At 35.1% G+C, this 27,927-nt stretch overlaps 1 protein-coding gene across 10 annotated transcripts in view; it reads right to left on the minus strand.

The window, feature by feature from the left end:
• Positions 1-27,927, minus strand: part of CCDC178 (coiled-coil domain containing 178) — a 419,286-nt gene that overhangs the window by 277,004 nt on the left and 114,355 nt on the right. For 8 of the 10 annotated variants that reach the window (XR_012032461.1, XR_012032460.1, XM_072829166.1 and 5 more), the window contains 3 exons: positions 20,065-20,160; positions 19,779-19,915; positions 11,734-11,802 (listed from right to left, as the gene is read on the minus strand). Coding sequence is in view for 8 of the 10 variants with exons in the window: in XM_072829166.1 (XP_072685267.1) it covers positions 11,734-11,802; positions 19,779-19,915; positions 20,065-20,160 (302 nt within the window). In the remaining 2 variants the exon portion in view is untranslated. The remainder of the gene's footprint in view (positions 1-11,733; positions 11,803-19,778; positions 19,916-20,064; positions 20,161-27,927) is intronic. The other 2 variants (XM_072829171.1, XM_072829173.1) reach the window with 1 other exon arrangement.

Consider the following 27,927-nt stretch of genomic DNA (forward strand, 5'->3'; position numbering starts at 1 on the left):
TAAGAAATATGGCATCTATCTTTTAATGTAGCCATTTAAAAAATGAACTATATATGAACAATATACAATATATAATCATATACTGAATTATGTACTTTATTCAAATAGTGTAGCAGTTGGAAATGCAATCAAACAGAGAAATTCCAAGTAGTGGAATCTTAGCATATATCAGTCGAAATTTGGGGAATTTTCATGAGTGTTTAATAGATGTGTGTCAGTGATTTGCTTAAAAAGTTATTATTTTTAGATTTATGGAAAAAAGAAGCTGGGATTAAGGGGAAGGTGATTCAGGTAAATGGGAGAATAAAAAGGAAAAAAGTAAAGAGTAAGAAAAACAGAGCTCTTCTGAGAAAGCAATGGATATAGCCAGATAGAGGTGGAGAATTAAAGTAGTAGGCTTTTAATTTTTTTTTTTGAAGTAGTAAATGTCATGTTGATAGTCTGCTCTAACATGTCAGAGATAGGAATTAAGACTTGCCAGTGGAGATAGAAAGTATTTCTGAGAAAAAAACATAAATTATGGATTTAGATATACCCACAATCAGATTCTGATTGTCCTTTATGTAATGGGGGGGGTGGCTTCATACACAATTTCTTTATGTGTAAAATTTCCTTAATAATACCTCCCATTAGAGATGCTATAAAGATTAGGTTTAAATACATTGAGAATAATATATATGTTATACTATACATGTTGAATAACATACACAAATGATTTAATGAATTGGTTTTTGTTAATAAGTATGTAACTGCATGGATCTTTATTACAGTGCCATCTGGTTGAATGAAATGGAAGACGAGAGAAAAAAAGACAAATAAAAAAGGTAAATAACCATTAATAATACTTTGGAGAAAAATGAGACATCACAGGTGACATCAGAACAAGCATACAACAGAGAGAATAGGAGCACAGGGATACTAACGAAAAGAAAGAAATAAGGATAACTTTTATATTTAGCTTTCATTAGTTCATTATGTGATTTATTTAACACCTACTGAGAACAACACAAACAAGCACAAAGACACAAACACACACAATGCCTAAAGGCAAGAAGCTTAGCTAAGAGGAAACACAAATAAACAAACCAACAGTAACTGTACATAATGTGACAAGTCGGAGAGAAAAGTGTATGGAATCAGAGGAGGTTAGTTAAATGAATACTTATGAACATTGACTGCATATCAAGTGCTATGCTAGGCGATTGGGATATGAATTAAAACTAAGCTTTCCAATTTATATTCTCATTAAGGATAAAAGACATATGCAAAAACAGATCTCAGTGCAATCATAAGTACAACAATAGAGGAAACAGAAGAAGCACTTAATATCACTTTGTTTTGGGGGACAGGGGAAAATAAATAAATTACCAACAGGGAAAGTACCTGGGAAAAGTTAATGTCTGATCTATTGTATGAATGATCAATTAATCATGTATTTTTTTAAAAGCCAGAAAAAGAGGCAAAGGAGGAAGGGGAAGGAAAAGGAGGGGAATTTCAATCAGATAAATACTACAAAAAAAGATTAAAGCTTAAAACAATATAAGTTTGGCTATACTAGCTTTTTATAGGCTAGCACATGGAAATCATGGAAAGTGGTACAAGAAGAGTCTGAAGTTGTATAGGTTAACAGATTAAAGTGTCTAATACATCAGTCTGGGAGCTTGGACTTTATGCTATAGTTGGTAGGGAGACTCTGAAACTTTAAGATGCTGAAAATAAATAACATTTCATCCTTTGTAGATAATTTGCAAGGGTAATGCTGTATATCAGGATCTGAGGGCTCAACCTTGGTGTAAGGTAGACCAGTTGGATGCCTATTTTAGTATTCCAATTAAGAAACAATTAGAGCAATGATTTATTTAATTGGTAATTAAAACAGACAGAAAGGAAAGCACCATTTATAAGGCAGACTTAAAGATGTTGGTAAGATGCTGGCAATAGTGGAGAGTCCTAGGGCAGCTCCGGTGGCCCAGCGGTTTAGCACTGCCTTCGGCCCAGACCCGTGATCGAGTCCCATGTCGGGCTTCCTGCATGGAGCCTGCTTCTCCCTCTGCCTGTGTCTCTGCCTCTCTCTGTGTGTGTCAGTCATGAATAAATTAAAAAAAAATAGTGGAGAGTCATAGAGGATGATACCTAAAACAAGGATGATACCTAAAACAAGGAACTTGGTGGGTAATGGTGTCAAGATGTGACGTTGGAGGAGAGAGGAGATAGTCAAAATGATACTATCAGGAGAAATAAAAGATGTGGATATAGATTAAAAAGTAAAGAAAAATATGACATATGTTAAGATAACGAGAGTAGATAAAATTTCTGTAATTGAGACCAAGGATGTAAATGGGCTGCTGTTAGAACCCTGAGCTAACCTATTAGAGACAAGTAGAGATAAACAAGCCCCTGTAGCATTCCTAGAGAGAACAGCTTCAGAGTTAAAGGGAGAACCAAGGGAGTGACATGCTGAATCTCAGAAAGGGATACCATCAGAGAGGGCACAGACACAAATGCTTGGTTCATATGGAGGAAAAAAAAAAAACATGCAATAACCCTAAAAGCATCCAGTGGATTTAGAAAGGGAGATGGTTTTTTGTTTTTTGTTTTTAACTTCAGTGAGACAAATTTTGGTAGCATGGGAGTTTGAAAAGCCAGACTATTTTATATCAAAGAGTGATTAATAGTCAAGCAAATACTGTTAATAATCTAGGAAATATTGCTAATTATGTGAAAATTTTAATAGGAATGTAAAAGAAATACCATGCAATTGCCTAAAATACAACTAGAAGGAGGGCAAGGCTTTCATTTTAGTTTGGAAGAGGGTTAATTATGAATATAGGCTGAAGGAAAAAAGTAATGACTGAACAGGGCAAAAAGGATTAAGACCAAGAGCAGAAAAAGAGGCATTAGCCTTAAAGAGGAAGTACCATTTACCACTTAAATGTAAAGAGGCAGAAAAGTGGTTTGCAGATATTATCACAGTAGAATGCATTTGTTTGATAAAATACATGTCTCCAACTTTTCCTTCCAATATGAGTAACCAGTAATATAAAGAAAATTAAAGTTTTCTTTCTGAGTTTATCTTCTTTGGATTTATTATAATGCCTGAATTTAAAGATTTAAGCTTTAAAAATTATGCACTATTATCTGTTGTTGTCTTTCTGAATATTTCTTTCCCATTTTCTCCTTTCTCATTCTGTTCTCCATAATTCTTAATATTTCTTCCACATATTTTGTCTCCTTTGCTCCCTGTGCTGCATTCTGCATTCTTCTTTATGTTTCCAAGTGCACTGATTCTTCTGCTACCCTCCCAGCAGCATATGCTATCTAATTAATAAAATCCTTAATCAAAATGGATTCCAGTTTTAAGCTTCAAGTTTTGATAAGCTCTTTTTTAAACCTCCCTGAACTGTTTTTGATAGTTTTTTTTGTTCCCTTTAAACTTTTTAAACTTACTTCAGCAGATTTATTCCAATATGATCATTTGAAATTATTGGGGGGGTAAATATACTGCTGATTATTTCTGCTCTTATTCATGTTGGACTTTTCCCTATTGTTTTACATTTTATATTTAAAAGCCTTACTTTACTGGAGAAAATCTTGTGTAGCCCCTGCCAACTTATTTCTCTACAGAATATTTATCAAAGTAAGATCATTTCTTAAAATGATAATTTCTAGATTGGGTCTTAAAGGTCACCTAGATGGTACACATAAATGGAAATATTAAACAATTGTGAAAAAAAAAACTGTTCTCACTTGTTTTTCCCTGCCCAACTTCCAGGTGTAGGCAAACATAGTTTCTTGTCTTCGCCTTTGCTTCTGGGTATATTTCTTTTCTGCTCTACCCATTCAAATGCACTTACGTTATCCAGCTCCCTTACTTGCACAGATCTATAGCTCATGGCCTATATTTGAAGACACTAAAAATTTAATTACCCTGTTTACCAAGATCAGCAAAATTACTCTTCAATTCATATTTTGAGGACAGCCAAGTATCAACTAAAAATTTAATGTAATTGTTCAGTTTGCTTTGCTTTGGCCCCCTGAGGATTTCCTCTACTTCCCCATATGCCCAACAAGGCATTTAAAGAATATATATCCTATTTATGCTCCACTTATAAGTTTCTTATATTCTCTATTGTCAGTGTTGCAGAAAATGTAAATTCTCATTACTGTTTCATCCACATACTCTTTTAGACATTTTATCCTGTCCTTTTGCTTAATTTTTTGACTCAAACTGTGTGTCTTCCTCATCTCTGTGCTAAAAACTTATGTATCTAATTGGTACTTTTCATTTCCATTTAAAGAGCTCATAAGAATCTGAAATTTAATATGGCCCAAAGAGACATAATTATATCTTCTCCAACATCCTCCTCATATCTTCCTCAAGCCCTTGTTACCTCAGCAAACACCCTAATCATTTTTTCCCCTCACATTTTATATTCCATCTACCAAAAGTTCTGGTTGGCACTTCTTCCAAAATATATGTGAAATCAGCTATTACCATTTTTATTGAAAAAAAAAACCTTGACCGATGTGATCATTATTCTAATTTTTCTGGATTACCAAAAAAGTTGTCATCCCTCCTTTATGCACTAAAGTCTATCTTTCACTAAGCTGCTCAGCAGCTCTTGCTAAAATATAATGTAAGATGTTTTAAATGCATTCAATTTTTTCATCTATACTCCTTTATCACAGCCCACTTATGGGCTTGCAGTATCTGGGCCCTGTTTGCCTTGCCAACATTTATCTCCTGAAATTACAGTACCCATGTAGAATTTTCTGGAATCACTGGCCTCCATTCTGGTTCCATCACAGGACTTTTGCATGTTCCATTCCATCTATTTGGCAAGCTCTTCCCTGGATCAGCTCAAAGCTGGCACGCCTCCTTCATTCAAGTCTCAATTCAAATGTTTCCTTCTTAGAGAGGGTATTCCTAAAGATTCTTAGTAAAGCAGAGCTCCCAACTCCTCATTGGCTCTGTCACTCTAGCACATTATCCAGTTTTTTCTTCCTCTCAAAAATATGACTGAATTTTTAAAAATTTATAATTTTACACGTTTATTATCTATTTAGGAGAATATAAATTTAAATGATATCCCCAGCACTAAAACGGCATTTCATATAAAGCAAATGTTCAGGACACACAAACACACACATACACAAACACATACACACTCATAAACATACATTTGAATTTTAGGTCTACATTTTCTTTAAGTATAATCCTTGGTTATAGTGTTAGTAATAAGCATAAAGTTATAATATTAGTCTATTGGACATAATTATGAAATTATAAAATCACTGCAAAATTATGAAATTATGAAATTATAAATCACTTTATTTATAAAAATAAATATATATGAAACTATTGCTGATGTTAACCATGAAATAATAAAAACAACTGAACTTTTATTATTTTCTCTATCTCTTATAATGGACAGTGTCTAACAAATGAATATTTTGTACCAAAAATGCCATTCAACGAATACTTAATGCACATCAACAATGTATCTTTATATTAGTGACTAGATTAGTCCTTCAGGATTCAATAATAGGGGAAAATATAGACAGGTCCTACCTGCAAGCATTTATAAGGCAGTGGGTGTGCAGCCATGCAAAAAGTGTACATTTTATCTTTTTCTATTCTACGTGTAAAACATCACCAAGGCTATCCTATTTCTAAGAGAAAAAGTAATTAAATAAATCTGAGATCATTATAGAAGGCAGAGTACTTCTATTAAAAACACAGAAATGAGTGGGGGAAAGAAATCACAGGTAATCAGTCACTACTGCCTAAAATGAGCAGCAGCTCCAGAATTTCCGCTAGCTAAAGCCATTCCTGCGTTTCTAATCATACTTATTAGGCTGCTAAGAAAGTTTAGCTTCTATAATAATTATTACCTTGGGGGTTCACTGAAAGTAGGAACTTTCCTATATATATATACAGAGAAAGAGAAAGAAATTTTATGCATGTAATGTGAATTCAATAATAGATTAATAAATTATTGAATGCATTTTTTGTTGGACTGAATTAACATTTTATTAATTTAATGTGTTTTTTAAGCATAACATTTTATTGAAGCAGAACTTTTATAAAGAAGAGTGTGCAAATCAAAGAATACAGCATATTACATTTCACTGTGAATATACCAGTAATGCCTTCATTGAGACAGAAAAAACTGAACATTTTTAGCAGAAACTCCTGTGTGAGCTTCCCCAGTGACTGCCACCAAATAAGAGCTACAATCCTGATGTCTATCACCATCACGAAAATTTGTCAGTTTCTTAACAGGATCATATTGTGTACACTATGTCTTCTCTTGCTCAATATAATGATTACAAGATTCACCTAAGTTGTTCCATGTAGCTGAATTCTGTTCATTCAGCTCTTGTTTTCAGCTCTATGATTACAAGATTCACCCAAGTTGTTCTATGTAGCTGAACTCTGTCCATTCAGGTCTTGGTTTTGGCTCGGGGTCATGAGATCAAGTCCCACATTGGGCTCTGGGTTGGGCATGGAGCCTGCTTGAGATTCTCTCTCTCCCTCTCACTCACTCTCTTTCTCAAAAGAAAAAAATTTAAATCTTACTTATTAACTATTGTTCATATCTAGTAATGTTTCAATTATCTAGCTACCTATATTTTGGCCAGCACTACACAGTTTAATAAATATTTAATCTTTTTCTTGTTTAAATATAGCATAGAGCTGTTTATGATCATGAATCACTTAAAAAGTAAGGTTAGTTTCACCTGGCAATTATATTTCTTTTCAAGACTTACTATAAAGCTATAGCAATTAAGATAGTGGGATTTATCAGTGAAAGAGCAGACAAATATATCAATCCAAAGGAATAGAGAGCCCAGAAATAGAACCACAGAAATAGTCAAATGATCTTTGACAAAGAAGCAAAAGCAAGACAGTGCAGCAAAGATCAACTTTTCAACAAGTAGCATTGGAACAACTGGACATCTACATAAAAAAAAATGAAGCTAGACAGAGACCTTATATCTTTCACAAAAATTAATTCAAAATGGATCACAGACCTAAATGTAAAATGCAAACTATAAAATCCCTGGAAATAACATAGGATAAAAACTAGATGAGCTTGGGTATGAATTTCTTTTCTGTTAGAAAGAAATGAAAGAAATAATTGATAAGGTAGACTTTATTAAAATTAAAACCTTTGGCTCTATAAAACCCATGGTCAAAAAATTGAGAAAACAAGCCACAGACTGGGAGAAAATATTTGTAAAAGACACATCTGGTGAAGACCTGTTATCCAAAGCATACAAAAGGAGTTGACTTTTGCCCACATAAAATCTGCACACCAATATTTATAGCAGCTTTATTTAGAATTGCCAAAACTTGGAAGCAACCAAGATGATCTTCAGTAGGTAAATGGATAATAAACTGTGGTACATCTACATACATTTACATACATCAATTTATCATTGATATTATTCAATGATAAAAATAAATGAATGACATGGAGGAATTTTAATGCATATTAGTAAGTAAAAGAATCCAATTGAAAAGGCTACATATTATATGATTTCAACTATATGTCATTCTGGAAAAGGCAAAACTATATAGACAATAAAAAGATCAGTGATGGGGATCCCTGGGTGGTGCAGCGGTTTAGTGCCTGCCTTTGGCCCAGGGCGCGATACTGGAGACCCGGAATCGAATCCCATGTCGGGCTCCCAGTGCATGGAGCCTGCTTCTCCCTTTGCCTGTGTCTCTGTCTCTCTGTCTCTCTCTCTCTCACTGTGTGCCTATCATGAATAAATAAAATAAAATAAAAATTTAAAATAAATAAATAAAAAGATCAGTGATTTTCAGAATTTGGATGGGAGGGATGAGGGAATGAGTAGACAATACAGAGGACTTCAGGGCAATGAAAATATGCTGTATAATACCATTATGGTAGATATATGTCATTATACATTTGTCCAAACCTATAGAATGTAAAACACTAAGAGTTAACCCTGATGTAAACTATGGAATTCGGGTGACTATGTTCTGTAAGTGTAGGCTCATCAATTGTACCAAATGTACCATTGTGGTAAAAGATGTTGATAATAGTAGAGGCTATGCATATGTAGGAGCAGGAGGCATATGGGAAGTCTCTATATCTTCTCCTCAATTCTACTGTGACCTTACCTGCTCTTAAAAAAATAAAGTCTTAATTAAAAACACATCATTTGTACACGTTAAATACATACAATTTTCATTTCTCAATTATATTTCACCAAATCTGGAAAAATATTTTTAAAAAATAAATAATAAAATACATTTTAATGAATGTTTAATAAATCATATTTAAGAGTTTTCTTCACATTAGTTTCCTATTTTATATTTGCCTATCGTTGAATTTAGGTTTCATTTTCTAATGAATGAGAAAGTAGTTTTTGTTAGTGGATAGAATCTATAGAGGCCATTAATAACATTTCTTTTTTAGAAAATGTTATTTATTTGAGCGAGAGATAGAACACAAGCAGGGGGCAGGGAGAGAGAGAAGCAGACTCCCCACTGAGTAGGGAACCCAGTGTGGGCTTCAGCCCAGAACCCCGGGATCATGACCTATATTTATACATGATTTGATGTTATAATTTATCCCACAAAATTTCTAATTCATGAAAATTCTAATTTCTAAAAGTAAATGAAGTGGTAAACATAAAAATGTTTGTTTGCCAATTTAAAGCACTTCTGCATTTAACATCTAGCTTCCATCACCATGAACATCTTCCCTCAATTTCAGGCCTATGCATCAAAAGTGAAATCTAGACACTTACACTTGAATCATGTTGTACACAATTCCAAAACAAACATCTTCCCTCCAATCTTTCTTTCTTCCTCCACACATTTTTCATTTTAATATCTGGTACCACTATTAAACCAGTTACTCAAACCTTAACTCATCTAATTACCATCAAAGTGATACCTTTAAAAGAGAAATCTGACCATATGGCTTCTTTAGTGGCTTTCCAAAGTCTTCATCAGAGTCTAAATCCTTTGGAATGATGTGTTATCTAAAGCTTAGTTCCCTACTCTCAATGTTTGTCCTTACCTGCCTGCCACATAAAAACACGTGTGCACGCACACACACACACATGTACACAGAGACAGACATAGAAATCAGATCAAGCACTTGCTTTAAGCTTTAGCCACAAAGTCAAAGTGGGAACTCAAAACAATCTTAACTGTACTCTAAGATAATTTCTATTTTAATGTTAAGACTACTATCTATCTGGGATTGTTATTATTGGACTAATATGTCAAGTGTATTTGAACATCCACTAAACATTAAATTGAAGTCAGATTAAATTGTAAAAAAAATGAGATAAGGTTAAAAAAAAAAAAACAACTGAATCTGAACATAGAAAATCAGGTTTCAAATGCCAGTGGTTTTAAACTATAGGAATTTAGAAAAGGTACTTTCCTCTCTGGATCCTAAGTTCTTTATTTCTTCTTGGAAGCCCCCCTCAAGAATTCTATAGAAAAAGCAGAATTCAAGAGAGGATACCTAAGTATTCCACCTAATTAGTGATCAAAGAAATGGAGTTTGAAACAATATTGAGAACACATTTTTTCACTTATCAAGTTAGAACAGATTTTTTAGAAACTGTACCATTCAGTGTTAGCACAGGTACATCACAGACCAAGCTTACATACTGCTCAGCTTCAATAAATGATACCATCTTTCTGGAAAGTAGGCTTAGAAAGGTATTAGGAATGTATTTTATTCTTTGGAAAGGTAATAGGAATTTAGAAGTATTAGAGCAAATCTTTTATAAATCTAGTTTAAATTTTGAAAGGCAATGATGCTAAGAAAAATTTCTGAAAAAAGTCACAACAATATTTGTAAGTTATAAATAAAAAACCTAAACATAAAGGTTAGAATAATTATGGAAAAATCATGGCCCACCCATGTAACAGCCTTTTGTACAGATATTTAAGTAATATATTTGAAATCTGTATAACAATGCAACAAAAATTCTAATATATCATTATGGGAATAAAAGCAGGACAATTAGTTTCATTATGAATTTTAAAAAATAAGTAATATACTAATATAATTACCTCTATTTCCTGAAATGATTTTAAGTTTTTACACTTTTTTGTATTTTATTTTCTATAACAAATAGCCAGAGTCCAAAAAAAGGTCACAGAAGATGCTTTTGTTTTGAAAACACTGGAAATTTTGATAAAATGGAGCTTTGAATATGATGGCTTGTGAAATGAAAAAAGTTATTGGGCATATCCAAGGACAAACTGAAAAAGAGAACCCTTCTAATACATACAAGATTGCAAATGATTAACTCAATTTTATCTTAGGACTGAAAGATTTTTCACTAATAGTTTCCAGAAGAAAATGAACAATGCACAATAAAAATAGCCAAAAGCACAACGACAAAAAAAAAAAAATAGCAAAAGCATGAGTTAGGAGAATAAGATGCAAAAGTAGATGACAAAGACTACACATATTTGAATTATTACATGTAGATAAAATAATAATTAAAAAATAACTATTTGTACTATGTTGTAGAAGCAAAAAATAAGCTTAAACGAGCAATCATAAAATGAATTAAAAGGTTTCGAAGAAAAATAAATAACATTTGGAAATGAATAATTACATTTGCATCTATCTACCTACGTACCTACTGAGATACCTGTCAATAATTGAGAGTAAGAGACTTATCATTTAAGAATGTAAGAAATACTTGCCATATATGACTGATGATTATCCCCTCAAATATTACCTTTTTTTTTAATCTTCTCTTCCTTTGGAACATCACTTAAAAATGTGGTAGACTTGATTTTTTCTTTCTTTCTTCTTTCTTTTTCTTTCTTTCTTTCTTTCTTTCTTTCTTTCTTTCTTTCTTTCTTTCTTTCTTTTCTTTCTTCTTTCTTCTTTCTTTCTTTTCTTTCTTTCTTTCCTTCTTTCTTTCATTCAAGACTTTGTTTATTTATTCATGAGAGACACAGAGAGGCAGAGACATAGGCAGAGAAAGAAGCAGGGTCCCAATGGGGAGCCTGATGCAGGACTCAATCCCAAAACCCTGGAATCATGACTTGAGCCAAAGACAGATGCTCAACCATTGAACCACCCAGGTGTCCCGACCTCTTTCTTTCCTGTATATCCCTTCATCTTTCATTTCACTAATATTTCATTAATTCTCCACTGAGTACTACATAATCTGCTCTTAAAATTATCCTTTTTTAAAAAATTTTAAGTAAAAAACTTGAAGGGAAAGTTAGGTAATTAAGTGGCATCTAAGGTATTAATTGGACAAGTACGATGCATATGATGGAATTCCTTTCCTATAGCCAGGGCTACATTCCCACTATTAATGACAGATTTTATCTGTGTTCTCAGTTATGCACTCTCTTTTTAAGAGGATTAGATTTCCCACCTTGTGGACAACAGGATTGGCCATATGACTTGCTTCATTCAATGGAGTATGAGCAGAAGAAACACTTATCATCTTCTGGGGGAAACTGTAAGAACCATCAAGTGATCTCACTAATGAATTTATTTATACTTACCAGAGCAATGTGCCATAGAAGGATATGATCCTTCACCCTGAATCTAAGAAGTAGAAATAAAATGAAGCATTGATGCAGCTAAGTTTCAATGCAAGTGAAAAATAATAAACTTTTATACTTGTATATCATTAAGATGGGGTGATTGCTTGTTAGTGTGGGATAATCTAATGCATGCTAACCTCACTCACTCTGTCTTCCTTTCTTTTAGAGGAGTCTTCTCATTAGCTTCAGATTTTCTTTTTCTCTCCTCTGGTTCTCTTAATAAAATGCAGTAATATTAATACATAAAAATTTAAGTTATCTTTTGGAAAACAATGTTTCTTTTGTTCTCTTTTAAAAAGTATTTTCAACATACAGATAAATCTTACAAATGTTTAATTCTATTATTTCTGAAGATACAATGCTATGAAATTTTAACCATCTTCCTACACAATCATGAAATATCATCATTAATCTTCTCTGTTCTTTCCTCTTTTCCTCCCTTCAATGGATAGTATAATATGTATCAGGTACTATGCCCGATGATGCAGATACATTGATGAAGAAAATATGGCCATGGCCTATGTCTGCCCTCACAGATATTCTCATTTATTGAAGAAAATGAACAATAGTCAAATATTCATACCCACAAAATTGCAAATATGACAAAAGAAAATGAATGTGAAAAGTAGGTGTGCCACACACACACATATAGTAAACAAATTGGATTTAACTGGACAGTCAATAAAAAGTTTCTCAGAACCGACTCCTAAACGGTTTTTAAATTAAGGATAAATGGTGGATAGAGAGAACAGGAAAAATAAATGGAAGTTGCATGTAGCAAATGTAGATAGAATATAGTAGAACATAGCCAAAATGCAATATGGGCGGAGAATATATGGTAAATGGGAGAAGATGCAGTAAGGCCATTGTATTTGGACCTAGAAATAAGGGCAAACCATGTGTGATATTACTTCAGAGGCAAGCATGTCTGCCTATTCAGGGGCCTTGAAGGAGAGGTTACGGAGGCATTAATGTTAACATTAATGTAAGTATGGAGAGAAAACAACCATACTTCTGTTAAAAAGAAAGAGATGAAAGAAAAAAAAGAAAGAAAGCAAAGAAATAAAGAAAGAGAGAGGGAGGGAGGGATGGAGGGAGGGACGGAAGGAGAGAGAGAGAAAGAGAGAGAAACAGACAGAAAGAAGAACTTACCACAGTGTAGATAATAGTTTAGAAAGGGAGCATAATGACTGCAGTAAACTAGCTTTGGAAGTCACTGTAAGCTTGTACCAGGGTGCTGGTGGAGTAGTGAGACAGATAAAATGATATTAGCATGTGGAACAGTTTTTTCTTAACATGTTGAATATGAAGATTGAAATAGAAAAAGGAAGCAAGAAAATCTGTAGGTTTCTGTGCTAAGAAAACTAGTAGTCACTAGGAAGAATTAATTGAAGGACAGCCAGAGCTTGATTAAGCATATTTTAGGAGGAGGGGCAAGATGGCAGAAGAGTAGGGTCCCCAAGTCACCTGTCCCCACCAAATTACCTAGATAACCTTCAAATCATCCTGAAAATCTACGAATTCGGCCTGAGATTTAAAGAGAGAACAGCTGGAATGCTACAGTGAGAAGAGTTCGTGCTTCTATCAAGGTAGGAAGACGGGGAAAAAGAAATAAAGAAACAAAAGGCCTCCAAGGGGGAGGGGCCCCACGAGGAGCCGGGCTGAGGCCGGGGCGAGTGTCCCCAGGACAGGAGAGCCCCATCCCGGAGAAGCAGGAGCTGCACCAACCTTCCCGGGCGGAAAGGCCTTGCAGAGAGTTGGAGCAGGACCCCAGGAGGGAGGGGGTGCCCTCGGGCTCCCGGGGACACTAACAGACACCTGCGCCCTGGGAGAGTGCGCCGAGCTCCCTAAGGGCTGCAGCGCACGGCGGGACCCGGAGCAGCTCGGAGGGGCTCGGGAGAGGAAGAGGCTCCGTGCGGAGGGGGCTGCGGCCCCGGGAGCAGCTTGGAGGGGCTCAGGCGGCGGCTCCGTGGAGGGGGCTGCCCGGCTGGGAGCGCAATTCCAACAGCATAGGCCGGGAGCACAGGGCACCGGGGACACAGCCCAGGATCCGGCCTCCCCCCGGGACAGGCAGAGGCCGGGAGGGCCCAGGACAGCAAGGACGCTCCTGCCCCAAGCTGAGCAGGTCAGCGGCCCCGCCCCGGAGCCTCCAGGCCCTGCAGACGGAGAGCTCTGCACAGTTACTGCGGGAGCTGAATCCAGGGCTCCAGAGATGCCGCTGCCACTGCCGGTTGTTCCTCCTGGGGCCTCACGGGGTAAACAACCCCACTGAGCCTCACAGTGGCCTCACGGGATAAACAGGATAAACATTACTCACTGAACCCTACACCAGGCAGGGGGCAGAGCAGCTCCCCCAAGCGCTAACACCTGAAAATCAGCACAACAGGCGCCTCCCCCAGAAGACCAGCTAGACGACAGGGGGAAAAACAAATTATTGACCAAGCAGCACTGGAAAGTTCCAGGGGAAGTCAAGGGACTTACAGTATAGAGAATCAGAGGATACTCCCCCGTGTTTTTTTTGTTGTTGTGGTGGTGGGTGTTTTTGTTTGTTTGTTTTGTTTTGCTTTTTGATTTCTGTTTACTTCCCCCACCCTTTTTTTTCCTTTCTTTTTCTTTCTCTTTCTCTTCTCTTTTTTTTTCTTGTTTCCTTTCTTTTTTCTTTTTCTCTTTTCTTTCCTTCTTTCTCTCCTCTCTCTCCTTTTCCCAATACAACTTGTTTTTGGCCACTCTGCACTGAGCAAAATGACTAGAAGGAAAACCTCACCTCAAAAGAAAGAATCAGAAACAGTCCTCTCTCCCACAGAGTTACAAAATCTGGATTACAATTCAATGTCAGAAAGCCAATTCAGAAGCACTATTATACAGCTACTGGTGGCTCTAGAGAAAAGCATAAAGGACTCAAGAGACTTCATGACCGCAGAATTTAGATATAACCAGGCAGAAATTAAAAATCAATTGAATGAGATGCAATCCAAACTAGAAGTCCTAACGATGAGGGTTAACGAGGTAGAAGAACGAGTGAGTGACATAGAAGACAAGTTGATGGCAAAGAGGGAAACTGAGGAAAAAAGAGACAAACAATTAAAAGACCATGAGGATAGATTAAGGGAAATGACAGCCTGAGGAAGAAAAACCTACGTTTAATTGGGGTTCCAAAGGGCGCCAAAAGGGACAGAGGGCCAGAATATGTATTTGAACAAATCATAGCTGAAAACTTTCCTAATCTGGGAAGGGAAACAGGCATTCAGATCCAGGAAATAGAGAGATCCCCCCTAAAATCAATAAAAACCGTTCAACACCTCGACATTTAATAGTGAAGCTTGCAAATTCCAAAGATAAAGAGAAGATCCTTAAAGCAGCAAGAGACAAGAAATCCCTGACTTTTATGGGGATAAGTATTAGGGTAACAGCAGACCTCTCCACAGAGACCTGGCAGGCCAGAAAGGGCTGGCAGGATATATTCAGGGTCCTAAATGAGAAAAACATGCAACCAAGAATACTTTATCCAGCAAGGCTCTCATTCAAAATGGAAGGAGAGATAAAGATCTTCCAAGACAGGCAGGAACTGAAAGAATATGTGACCTCCAAACCAGCTCTGCAAGAAATTTTAAGGCGGACTCTCAAAATTCCCCTTTAAGAAGAAGTCCAATGGAACAATCCACAAACACAGGGACTGAATAGATATCATGATGACACTAAACTCGTATCTTTCAATAGTAACTCTGAACGTGAACGGGCTTAATGACCCCATCAAAAGGCACAGGGTGTCAGACTGGATAAAAAAGAAGAACCCATCTATTTGCTGTCTACAAGAGACTCATTTTAGACAGAAGGACACCTACAGCCTAAAAATAAAAGGTTGGAGAACCATTTACCACTCGAATGGTCCTCAAAAGAAAGCAGGGGTAGCCATCCTTATATCAGATAAACTAAAATTTACCCCAAAGACTGTAGTGAGAGATGAAGAGGGACACTATATCATACTTAAAGGATCTATCCAACAAGAGGACTTAACAATCCTCAATATATATGCCCTGAATGTGGGAGCTGCCAAATATTTAAACCAATTAATAACCAAAATTAAGACATATTAGATAATAATACACTTATACTTGGTGACTTCAATCTAGCACTTTCTAGATAGGTGTTCTAAACACAACATCTCCAAAGAAACGAGAGCTTTAAATGATACACTGGACCAGATGGATTTCAAAGATATCTACAGAACTTTACATCCAAACTCAACTTAATACACATTCTTCTCAAGTGCACATGGAACTTTCTCCGAAATAGACCACATACTGGGTCACAAATCAGGCCTTAACCAATACCAAAAGATTGGGATCATCCCCTGCATATTCTCAGACCATAATGCCTTGAAATTAGAACTAAATCACAACAAGAAGTTTGGAAGGACCTCAAACACATGGAGGTTAAGGACCATCTTGCTAAAAGATGAAAGGGTCAACCAGGAAATTAAGGAAGAATTAAAAAGATTCATGGAAACTAATGAGAATGAAGATACAACCGTTCAAAATCTTTGGGATACAGCAAAAGCAGTCCTGAGGGGGAAATACATTGCAATACAAGCATCCATCCAAAAAATGGAAAGAACTCAAATACAAAAGCTAACCTTACACCTAAAGGAGCTAGAGAAAAAACAGCAAATAGATCCTACACCCAGCAGAAGAAGAGAGTTAATAAAGATTCGAGCAGAACTCAACGAAATCCAGACCAGAAGAACTGTGGAACAGATCAACAAAAGTTGGTTGGTTGGTTCTTTGAAAGAATTAATAAGATAGATAAACCATTAGCCAGCCTTATTAAAAAGAAGAGAGAGAAGACTCAAATTAATAAAATCATGAATGAGAAAGGAGAGATCACTACCAACACCAAGGAAATACAAACGATTTTAAAAACACATTATGTACAGCTAGACGCCAATAAATTAGGCAATCTAGAAGAAATGGACACATTTCTGGAAAGCCACAAACTACCAAAACTGGAACAGGAAGAAATAGAAAACCCTAACAGGCCAATAACCAGGGAGGAAATTGAAGTGGTCATCAAAAACCTCCCAAGACACAAAAGTCCAGGGCCAGATGGCTTCCCAGGGGAATTCTACCAAACGTTTAAAGAAGAAACCATACCTATTCTACTAAAGCTGTTTGGAAAGATAGAAAGAGATGGAGTACTTCCAAATTCGTTCTATGAGGCCAGCATCACCTTAATTCCAAAACCAAAGACCTCACCAAAAAGGAAAATTATAGACCAATATCCCTGATGAACATGGATGCAAAAATTCTCAACAAGATACTAGCCAATACGATACAACAGTACATTAAGAAAATTATTCACCATGACCAAGTAGGATTTATTCCCGGGACACAAGGCTGGTTCAACACTCGTAAAACAATCAATGTGATTCATCATATCAGCAAGAGAAAAACCAAGAACCATATGATCCTCTCAATAGATGCAGAGAAAGCATTTGACAAAATACAGCATCAATTCCTGATCAAAACTCTTCAGAGCGTAGGGATAGAGGGAACATTCCTCAACATCTTAAAAGCCATCTACAAAAAACCCACAGCAAATATAATTCTCAATGGGGAAGCACTGGGAGCCTTTCCCTTAAGATCAGGAACAAGACAGGGATGTCCACTCTCACCACTGCTATTCAACATAGTACTAGAAGTCCTAGCCTCAGCAATCAGACAACAAAAAGACATTAAAGGCATTCGAATTGGCAAAGAAGAAGTCAAACTCTCCCTCTTCACCGATGACATGATACTCTACATAGAAAACCCAAAAGACTCACCCCAAGATTCCTAGAACTCATACAGCAATTTGGCAGTGTGGCAGGATACAAAATCAATGCCCAGAAGTCAGTGGCATTTCTATACACTAAAAATGAGACTGAAGAAAGAGAAATTAAGGAGTCAATCCCATTTACAATTTCACCCAAAAGCATAAGATACCTAGGAATAAACCTAACTAAAGAGGTAAAGGATCTATACCCTAAAAACTATAGAACACTTCTGAAAGAAATTGAGGGAGACACAAAGAGATGGAAAAATATTCCATGCTCATGGATTGGCAGAATATTGTGAAAATGTCAATGTTACCCAGGGCAATTTACATGTTTAATGCAATCCCTATCAAATTACCATGGATTTTCTTCAGAGTTAAAACAAATTATTTTAAGATTTTTGTGGAATCAGAAAAGACCCTGAATAGCTAGGGGAATTTAAAAAAAAAAAAAACATAGCTGGGGGCATCACAATGCCAGATTTCAGGTTGTATTACAAAGCTGTGGTCATCAAGACAGTGTGGTACTGGCACAAAAACAGACACATAGATCAATGGAACAGAATAGAGAATCCAGAAGTGGATCCTCAACTTTATTGTCAACTAATATTCGACAAAGGAGGAAAGACTATCCACTGGAAAAAAGTCTCTTCAATAAATGGTGCTGGGAAAATTGGACAGCCACATGCAGAAGAATGAAACTAGACCACTCTCTTTCACCATACACAAAGATAAACTCAAAATGGATGAAAGATCTAAATGTGAGACAAGATTCCATCAAAATCCTAGAGGAGAACACAGGCGACACCCTTTTTGAACTCAGCCACAGTAACTTCTTGCAAGATACATCCACGAAGGCAAAAGAAACAAAAGCAAAAATGAACTATTGGGACTTCATCAAGATAAGAAGCTTTTGCACAGCAAAGGATACAGTCAACAAAACTCAAAGACAACCTACAGAATGGGAGAAGATATTTGCAACTGATGTATCAGATAAAGGGCTAGTTTCCAAGATCTATAAAGAACTTATTATTAAACTCAACACCAAAGAAACAAACAATCCAATCAATCCAATCATGAAATGGGCAAAAGACATGAACAGAAATCTCACAGAGGAAGACATAGACATGGCCAACATGCACATGAGAAAATGCTCCGCATCACTTGCCATCAGGGAAATACAAATCAAAACCACAGAGATACCACCTCACACCAGTGAGAATGGGGAAAATTAAAAAGGCAGGAAACCACAAATGTTGGAGAGGATGCAGAGAAAAGGGAACCCTCTTACACTGTTGGTGGGAATGTGAAATGGTGCAGCCACTCTGGAAAACTGTGTGGAGGCTCCTCAAAGAGTTAAAAATAGACTGTCCTACGACCCAGCAATTGCCCTGCTGGGGATGTACCCCAAAGATGCAGATGCAATGAAACGCTGGGACACCTGCACCCCGATGTTTATAGCAGCAATGTCCACAATAGCCACACTGTGGAAGGAGCCTCGGTGTCCATCGAAAGATGAGCGGATAAAGAAGATGTGGTTTATGTATACAATGGAATATTACTCAGCCATTAGAAATGACAAATACCCACCATTTGCTTCAACATGGATGGAACTGGAGGAGAAGGACAAACATTATATGGTCTCATTCATTTGGGGAATATAAATAATAGTGAAAGGGAATAGAAGGGAGGGGAGAAGAAATGGGTAGGAAATATTAGAAAGGAAGACAGAACATGAAGACTCCTAAATCTGGGAAACGAACTAGGGGTGGTGGAAGGGGAGGAGGGCAGGGGGTGGGGGTGACTGGGTGACGGACACTGAGGGGGGCACCTGACAGGATGAGCACTGGGTGTTATTCTATATGTTGGCAAACTGAACACCAATAAAAAATAAATTTACTATTAAAAAGCATATTTTAATTTAAGTTTCTTTGATATAAGACGATATGTCAAAAAGAGGTGATAGGAGCGTGAAACTATTTTATTGGATAATTTTTTCACTGTTTTGCTATCTCTAAAGGGGTTCAGAGTGAAACTTAAAAAGCACCATCTAGGGACACTTGGGTGGCTGAGTTGGTTAAGCTTCCAACTCTTGATTTCAGCTCAGATCATGATCTCAGGGTTGTGAGATTGAGACCTGTGTCAGGCTCTACACTGGGCATGGAGCCTACTTAAGGTTCTTTCCCTCCCCTCCATTTGCTCCTCCTCCCTCCTAAAAAACAAAACAATACAAAATGAATAAAAATAAACAAAATTTAAGCTAATGATACACACACACCACCATACCATGCCAGGAGAACAAAATGAAGAGATGTATAAATATAATACTATATTTAACATATTGGATATAACAAAATAAAAATTATCTTTGCAAAATTACCTGTCATTGATTAAACCTGCTATAGTTTCAATATCAATTCCAAGTCTTCTGTTTTCTTCTATCAACTGAGCATTTGCAATTGAGATATCTGAAAAGTCTTTTGTAACATTAGAAAGCTCAATATCCCATGATGTTTTCTTTAAGAAAAGAATAAAAGAATCATTTATACATGCTTTGTATCTCAGAAAGAAAAAACATATATAACGAAATTATTTTTACTTCTCTGAGTTAGTATTTAGGAATAGAGAATAGAACTTTAGGTGGAAGGAAGGAAAGGTGTACTTACTGAGGCATAATAATTATTAAGTACATCCAGATACTCCTTTTCATAACTTTTTCTCTTCCAAGCAAGTTGATCATAAATTTTTTTCAAATCATCTAGCTAAAATATACAGAAGAAATAAATGAATTATGAAGCTAGCCATTCTTTTGTAAAGTAAGAAATATATTCAAATCATGTAGCTACCATAACTTAATGTTGATTAAAATAGTATAATACACACAAAAAATAGTATAATACCACAGGTTGTTGCCACTTATAAAAATCGAAGCAACATTCTGAATAGAATATAGAAAATCAACCCTAATAGTGCTCAAATAATTAATCAGAATAAAATAGAAGGTATTTGTTATTTTGTAAGAATTGATAAAAATTAGAAAATTTAAATCATAATTCATCACATTAAAAAATTAAAGGAAAAAATAACATTAATATGGTCAACACTCTAGAGAATAGCTATGTGGTAAATTCACTATCTAGTTTCAATAATACTTAAACTAGTACAAGGAAAAACTACACAGATATAAAAAAAATAGAAAATATCAAAATACATCAAAATGCTAAATACATACCCACTGAGCTCAAGAATGAGGCTAGATTCTCTCTTATCACCATTATTATTAATCATGTTATGTGAAAGTTTAAATGTATTTGAATAAAATAAAGAATTATAAAGTCGAATATAAATAGGTAATACACCTTCAACTTTAGATATTACTGAACACTTTGAAAAACAGAAGATTTTATTTAAAACTTCAATAAATGATTTTGGTAAAATGGCTGGATATAAGGAAATTAGAAGCTTTTAACCATAACAGTAATAATCTGTTTAAAAACACTGTCACAATACTTAAAAACTTCGGTAAAAAAATACAAAATATTTGGGAATTAATTAAATGTAAAAGAGAACTATAGAAAATAAAAACAAATTCTTACTTAGAAGCTCGAATCAAAAACCACATGAAAAGAATGATAAGCCATATAAAGGTTGAATAGAATATACTGTTAGTTATCCCAAAATTATAGTTGTTTGTCAATATACTAAAAATCATTGAATTCTATAATTAAAAAAAAAAAAAACAACATTGTTAAGAGGCAACAGATCCAAAAATTAATGACAAAGGATATAACAGGACACTGTTTCTCAAACCATTTCAAACTTGTTATTTTACACTATTACATACCATACCATCTGTACTACTGTGCATTTAAAATTTTTCTTTAAAAATGTTTTTTCTTAAGGCAGCTCACGTTTATTTAAAAATCATTTTAAAAAAGGAAACTACTGTTATTTAAGTTAAAAATCCAGTATCATATGCCATAAAGGGAAGCAACTTTAAAAATAAATAAAAACAATTTATGAAATAAACAATATAAAAATAAAATACTAGTAGTATTAAATGTATTCAACAGTCCAAGAAAATACTAAATGTTTTTTAGAATTATGAATAGTAATTAAATAAATATTTCAATTAATGTAATTTTAAGAGTTCAATGATTATGATTTATCAGTATATTTAATAAATTTCCCATACAACTGGATATTATAGATATAACCCGAAGTTTTTTTTTATGAGTTTTAGTTTCAAGAGGCCTTTGAAATATCTTTCAGAATTGTTCTTCAGAAACTGTCCAACTACTAATGATGTACAAGCATTTTTACCTACTCATTACTATCTTTGGGAAATAATCATGAAAAAATTTATCAGTCAAGTTTTTTTAGATAGTGCAACATAGTTTGAGTGTATTCCTTAGATAAAGTTGTAAACAAATTAGACAATGAGACATTCCCACCTTGACATAATTAAAAAGTATATTCTATGGCTTCAATTTTGCTGTTTTTTCTTCATATGTGCTTCACCTATTCGATTTGTATTAGGACATTTAAAGTTTTTGATTGAGAAAATACCTTTGTAAAATATCATAATTTTTAATGTAGTTCTCAGTCATAAAAGTCATCTAGAAGCCTGAATTTTTCACTGAGGAATAGTTGAAGCTTTTTTAAAATAAATTAATAGGGAGTGAGTTCCTTAAAAAGCACATATTACAGAATAATGATCATTCATTTACAAGTCTGAGAGCACAAATGAGTATTTGGCGGTTTTAACTGATTTGATGAATAATTTTTAAACTTTAATGAAATACTTCTCTTAACATGCCTGCATCATTTTGCAATGGCTTGAATATGACTATTCATGAGTATAACAGTGGGTAGATTTGCCTTTCTGGGCAACTTTTTGAATATATGTAACTAATCATTTTCTTTCATCTGGCTATGGCATTAGCATCATATGTGCTTAATCAAAAACATGGATTTCAGGACTTACTGCTGTTTCTCAAGAAGTCATCAATACATTTAAATTTTCTCTATCTGTACACATTAGCAAAGAATTCACAGTATGAATGAATTCATCACTTCACAGTGAATTTTAACAACTTTTATACTAGAAATAATAATTACTTCTTTACATATTTGGTAATCTCTATAAGTAAAAGATGAATTGTTATTTGACATAGGCATTTAATGAATCATTTTGTTTGTTATATCCCTGAATCTCTCTGTCACCTGGTAGCAGGCTTGATAAATGTCTTACTAACTGCTTCAGCAGATCTGGACTCTGAAGTTAATTATAATCCTAAAAACATAATTCTAAAGTCTCAGCACTCTCATTCTGTGTCATTCTGTACATACACTTCAGCATCTATTTAAAAAATTTTATAGGCTATTTTTTGTGCTTTAACATGACAATTGTGGATTACTTATTAATTATGACCATTGTGACTAATCTTAGAACATATAATAAAGTAGATCTGTTTTCTTCACCAGTTCACAAAATCCAAAATTCTAATAAAATTCAAATTATTCCCACACTAATCTTTCTTTGCTGCTTGTAAACATTGGTAAAGGATTTTTAGGAAATATTTTAATTTAGTCTTCATACCTATCTAAAGACATGTAACTGATTTGATCACATTCCTCACTAGTGTCTCTACTTCTACAATTAAACATCCATAGTTTTGTTTTCTTTTGTTTTAGAGAGAAAGAGAGAGAGAGAAGAGTATGCATGTCTGAGCAGGGGGAGAGGATCAGAGGGAAAGGAAGAAAGGGAATCTTAAGTAAGCTCTACAACCATTTTGGAGCTGGATAAGAGGCTGGATCTCAGGACCCAGAGTTCATGATCTAAGCTGAAATCAAGAGTCAGAAGCTTGAGATGCTTTGCCTTCGTCAGGCCATGATCCTGGGGATCCAAAATTGAGTCCCACATTGGGCTCCCTGCACGGAGCCTGCTTCTCCCTCTGCCTATGTCTCTGCCCCTCTCTCTGTGTCTCTCATAAATAAATAAATTTTTAAACAAAAAAAGTCAGAAGCTTAACAGGCTGAACCACCCAGATACCTCAAACACCCATATTTTTAACCACTTACCTAGGACAGAATCTACAGAGTACAAAAATCATAAACAGGACCCAAGTCAGTTTGTTTCTTTTTCTTTCCCTTTTTTTAAAAAAAGGATTTTATTTATTTGAGAGAAAAAAAAGATAGTGAGAGACAGCATGAGCAGGGTGAGAGACAGAGGGAGCCCACTAAGCAGGGAATCCAACATAGGTCAGAACCCTGAGTTCATGACCTGGGCTGAAGGCAGATGCTTAACTGACTGAGCCACCCAGGAGCTACCCTCCCACCAATGAGTTTCATTCATTCATTCATTCATTCATTCATTCATTTATTTATTTATTTATTTATTTATTTATTTATTTATGATAGTCACAGAGAGAGAGAGAGAGAGAGAGAGAGGCAGAGACACAGGCAGAGGGAGAAGCAGGCTCCATGCACCGGGAGCCCGATGTGGGATTCGATCCCGGGTCTCCAGGATCATGCCCTGGGCCAAAGGCAGGCGCCAAACCGCTGCGCCACCCAGGATCCCCACCAATGAGTTTCTAATGTACTTTCCAGATCAGATGTGGTAGTTCTGATGCCTAAAATTATACATATTTCATATGTCAAATAATTGTCAATCTTTCAGAAATACATTTTCTAGCACGTTTCCCAATAAAAAGAGTAAAAGATAAACATGAAAATTCAGTGCCTTAAGGTCAAAATTAATGATCTGTATTACCATGTCACTGACAGGTATTTGTTGGCAGTTTCAGGAAGTGAAGTTATGAAACGTTCATGAGCACATCTTAAGTACTACAGTATACTTACAACTTGCAATTTTTGAATAAGTACTATTATGTTAACCCTGCCCTAATCAATAAAATCCATGGAATCACACATGAAAGCATTGTGTGCTAATTGCTTTCCTAATATAAATAATAGGGATCCCTGGGTGGCGCAGTGGTTTAGCGCCTGCCTTTGGCCCAGGGTGCGATCCTGGAGACCCGGGATCGAATCCCACGTCAGGCTCCCGGGATGGAGCCTGCTTCTCCCTCTGCCTGTGTCTCTGCTTCTCTCTCTCTCTGTCTACCATAAATAAATAAATAAATCTTTAAAAAAAATATTAAACATGTAACTTTGAAAATGCTTGTCATTGGAATATCTAAACTTACGTAGTATGTCATGAATAGTAATCTTTGCAAGTAAGAAAAAGAAAGAAGAGGAAGATTGAATGGCTAATAAAAGAAAATGAAAATGAATTTATTTCCCTTCCAGACAGGAAAACAAAAATTACTCCAACATTTCTTTACCCAACCAATTAAGTTGGTATAATTTTAAAACACCTACACTGTTGGGAAAAATGAGAAATCAGACATTTGTACTGCTCAGATACACATACATATGCACAAATATACATACCAAACTTCTTAGAACATATTTCAGTAATATCTATCTTGAAAAATACACTTAGTTCTGGCATAACAATCCAAGTTTTGAGAATCTAGCACATACAAAGAACCAGCACATTAAAAACAACATATATGAAGTTATTAATTTTAATACTTTTGAGTTGTTGAGATGAATAAAGTAAAATTAATGGCTCAGTGAACCTCCTTTGCAACCTCCTTCTAATGTGTTTCCTAATGTATCAGAGCCCACGACAGAAAAAGAACAGAAAAGAAAGCAGGAAGACAGGAAGGAAGGCAGTTTCTATTCCTATTTGTGAAAGTGTTCAAGATGCAAATTAGTTCAACCAATTGGAGATACAGTCATGCATATTATGGAAAATAGAACTGAGGTAAAAGGCATCTTTCTGATTCTTGGCTGCTTTCCTTAAGATTAGTTTTGTTTGTTTTCTCTCTATTGGCAAGTAAGGTCAAGAGATGTGAATATTGTATAGTCGCTTTTGGTGTCCATCTGCTAGCTGTGGATGTTGAGGCACTTTGGCATCAGCAGCAGTGGCTACAGTTTCCAGATCTGCACTTTCTGATCAATGCAGCAGTCATACGCTCAATACAGATCTAGAGGCAGCCTCAGATGTCATAGTTCCTATATTGGTCAATTTGAAAAACATTCCTGTAAGTCCAGCCTACATAACTCTGCCAGCTTTGCAAACTTGCCGAAATCTCTATATCCCTTTCTGCCTAACACAGAGGGATTTCTGTTTTCTACACTGTACTCTTACTGATATGATGGCAATTCATAGTGTATAATACTTGTATATTAAAAAAGTACATTAGGAACACCTGCGTGGCTCAGTCTGTTAAGTACTGGACTCTTGGTTTTGGCTTAGATCATGATCTCAAGGTCAGGAGATCAAGCTCTGCTTGTAGGGCTCTATGCTGTGTGGAGTTTGCCTGAGAGTCTCTCTCTCTTCCTCTCCTTCTCTCTTGCCCCTCCCCCACTCTGTCTCTAAAATACATAAATATATATTTTTTAAAAAGTACATTAGACTTATATCTAACAACCTTGAGGAATTTCACAATGCATTTTTAAGTAAAAGGGCAAGTTTACTAAGTGTATATTCGAAAACCTCTTTTTAAATTAAAAATCAAATAGTAAATTGTACAAGTACATATAATAACGTATTTACAGAAGCATAGAAAAATATGTGCAAGATGACATACTGTGCTGGTAATATAGGCTACTTCATGTGAGATCAGATATGGGGAGGAAATAGGTGTTAAAATAAATAGCTAAATCTTTGTATCTTTTTTTTATACCATTAGCCTCAGTGAACATGCTACTTAATAATATTTAGGAGAAAATTAAGTTAAGAAAGGCAGCACCTAGTCTATACTATCTCACTGTTTTATAAACTGGGTGAGTCATTAATAGAATGGAAATTACTGAGGATAGCTGTAAATAAAATAATGAAAAAATCAAGGTGGGAAAACATTCTGTATACTCTGTCACTGAAAAGAGAACTCATACAACATTGTAAATAATTAGTAATATAGGGGATTTATAATTGGCAATGTTTTAGACATGCATATTGAATAAAAATTAAATTTGAACACAAAATATAATTAAATACTTAAAATTATTAAAATCAAGTAAAGAATAAAATGTTTTTCTAAATGAATGACACTATATATATTCCCCCTTTAATCAACACATTAACCCCTAAGTCGTCTCTTGTAGATTATTAACATGTTAAATTAATATACACCTTGTTATTCAAATGAGAAAACTGAATCCCAAAAGGGGGTAATGTGCAGGTCACAACTAGAATATGGAGGAGAAATTTGAGTCTGATTTTGTGACAGCCTCTAAAACAGCATTTTAAATAAAGCGCTTTAAAGATTCTCAACCATACTACTCATTGGAGAAATGAAAATTTAAAATCACAGTGGGATAAATCCTCCAAAAGAACTATAATTAAAAATAAATAAAAGACAATATTAGATGATGGTGTTAATCTGAGGCTGGAACTCTCATACATGATGGTCTAAGTAGAAAAAAATGTATAACTATCTTAGAAAAAATTTTGGCATTATCTACTAAAATTGAACAGATGGGTTTTTTGGCCCAGCAATTCCCAACATAAATTAATACATAGTTCCAATGCATATATCAACTGCCTTAGTCTGAAAAACTAGATGGACTGAATGTCATTAACTGGAACAGGGGAAACTTCAGGTTTATAGAGAGGTTGGATATCTAAAATTCAATTTTAGAAAAGGTAAGCTCGAGATACCAACAAGACATCTAAGTGGAGACTGAATCATCAGTTACATATACATTAAGCTTTTTCTAAAAGACTAAGCCCTGGAATTCTCAAATGTTTGTGGAGTTTGGAGAAATATAGAAAAACCAGTGAAGGAAACCGAGAGCAAGTTTCCAAAAGAATAAGAAGAAGTAAGAATATGTGTTCTCTTGTGTTAGATGCCAAGAGAAAAGATTTCCAGAGATAAGAGTATAATCAACTTTAAGTGCTATATATAAGTTAATTAAAACAAGGACAAAGAAACAATGATTAGACTTAGCAATATGGAAATCACTGTTGACCTAAATCAGAGATACTCTGTTTGAATGATGAGGGCAAAAAAGAAAATTGAAATGTGTCTAAGAAAGGATGAGATATTTTAACCAAATAAGATTTATTACAATAATGTGAAGTTCAACATTAGGAAACCCATCAACACAATTCTCTATACATATAAGAGACAATATGACATGAGCATCTCCCTGGATGCTAAAAAGACTCTTGACAAAATTTGACAACTGTTTCCAATTTAAAAAAATACTCCATAAATTGAAACTGATATTTTCTTAACATTACAAAATACACATTGAATCCTAAAGTCAGACTCTTATTTAAGGGAAAAAACTACCACTAATCCCACCAAGAGAAGAACACAGCAAGGATGCCAATGATCTCTACTACCATTTAACATTGTACTGGATATATTAACCAATGTAATCATATAAGAGATTAACAATTAAAAGTCATAAAAATAGCAAAGGGATAATAATATCCATATTTACAG

The sequence above is a fragment of the Canis lupus genome, chromosome 6 (genome assembly GCF_048164855.1).
Source record: "Canis lupus baileyi chromosome 6, mCanLup2.hap1, whole genome shotgun sequence".
Lineage (NCBI taxonomy): Eukaryota > Metazoa > Chordata > Mammalia > Carnivora > Canidae > Canis > Canis lupus.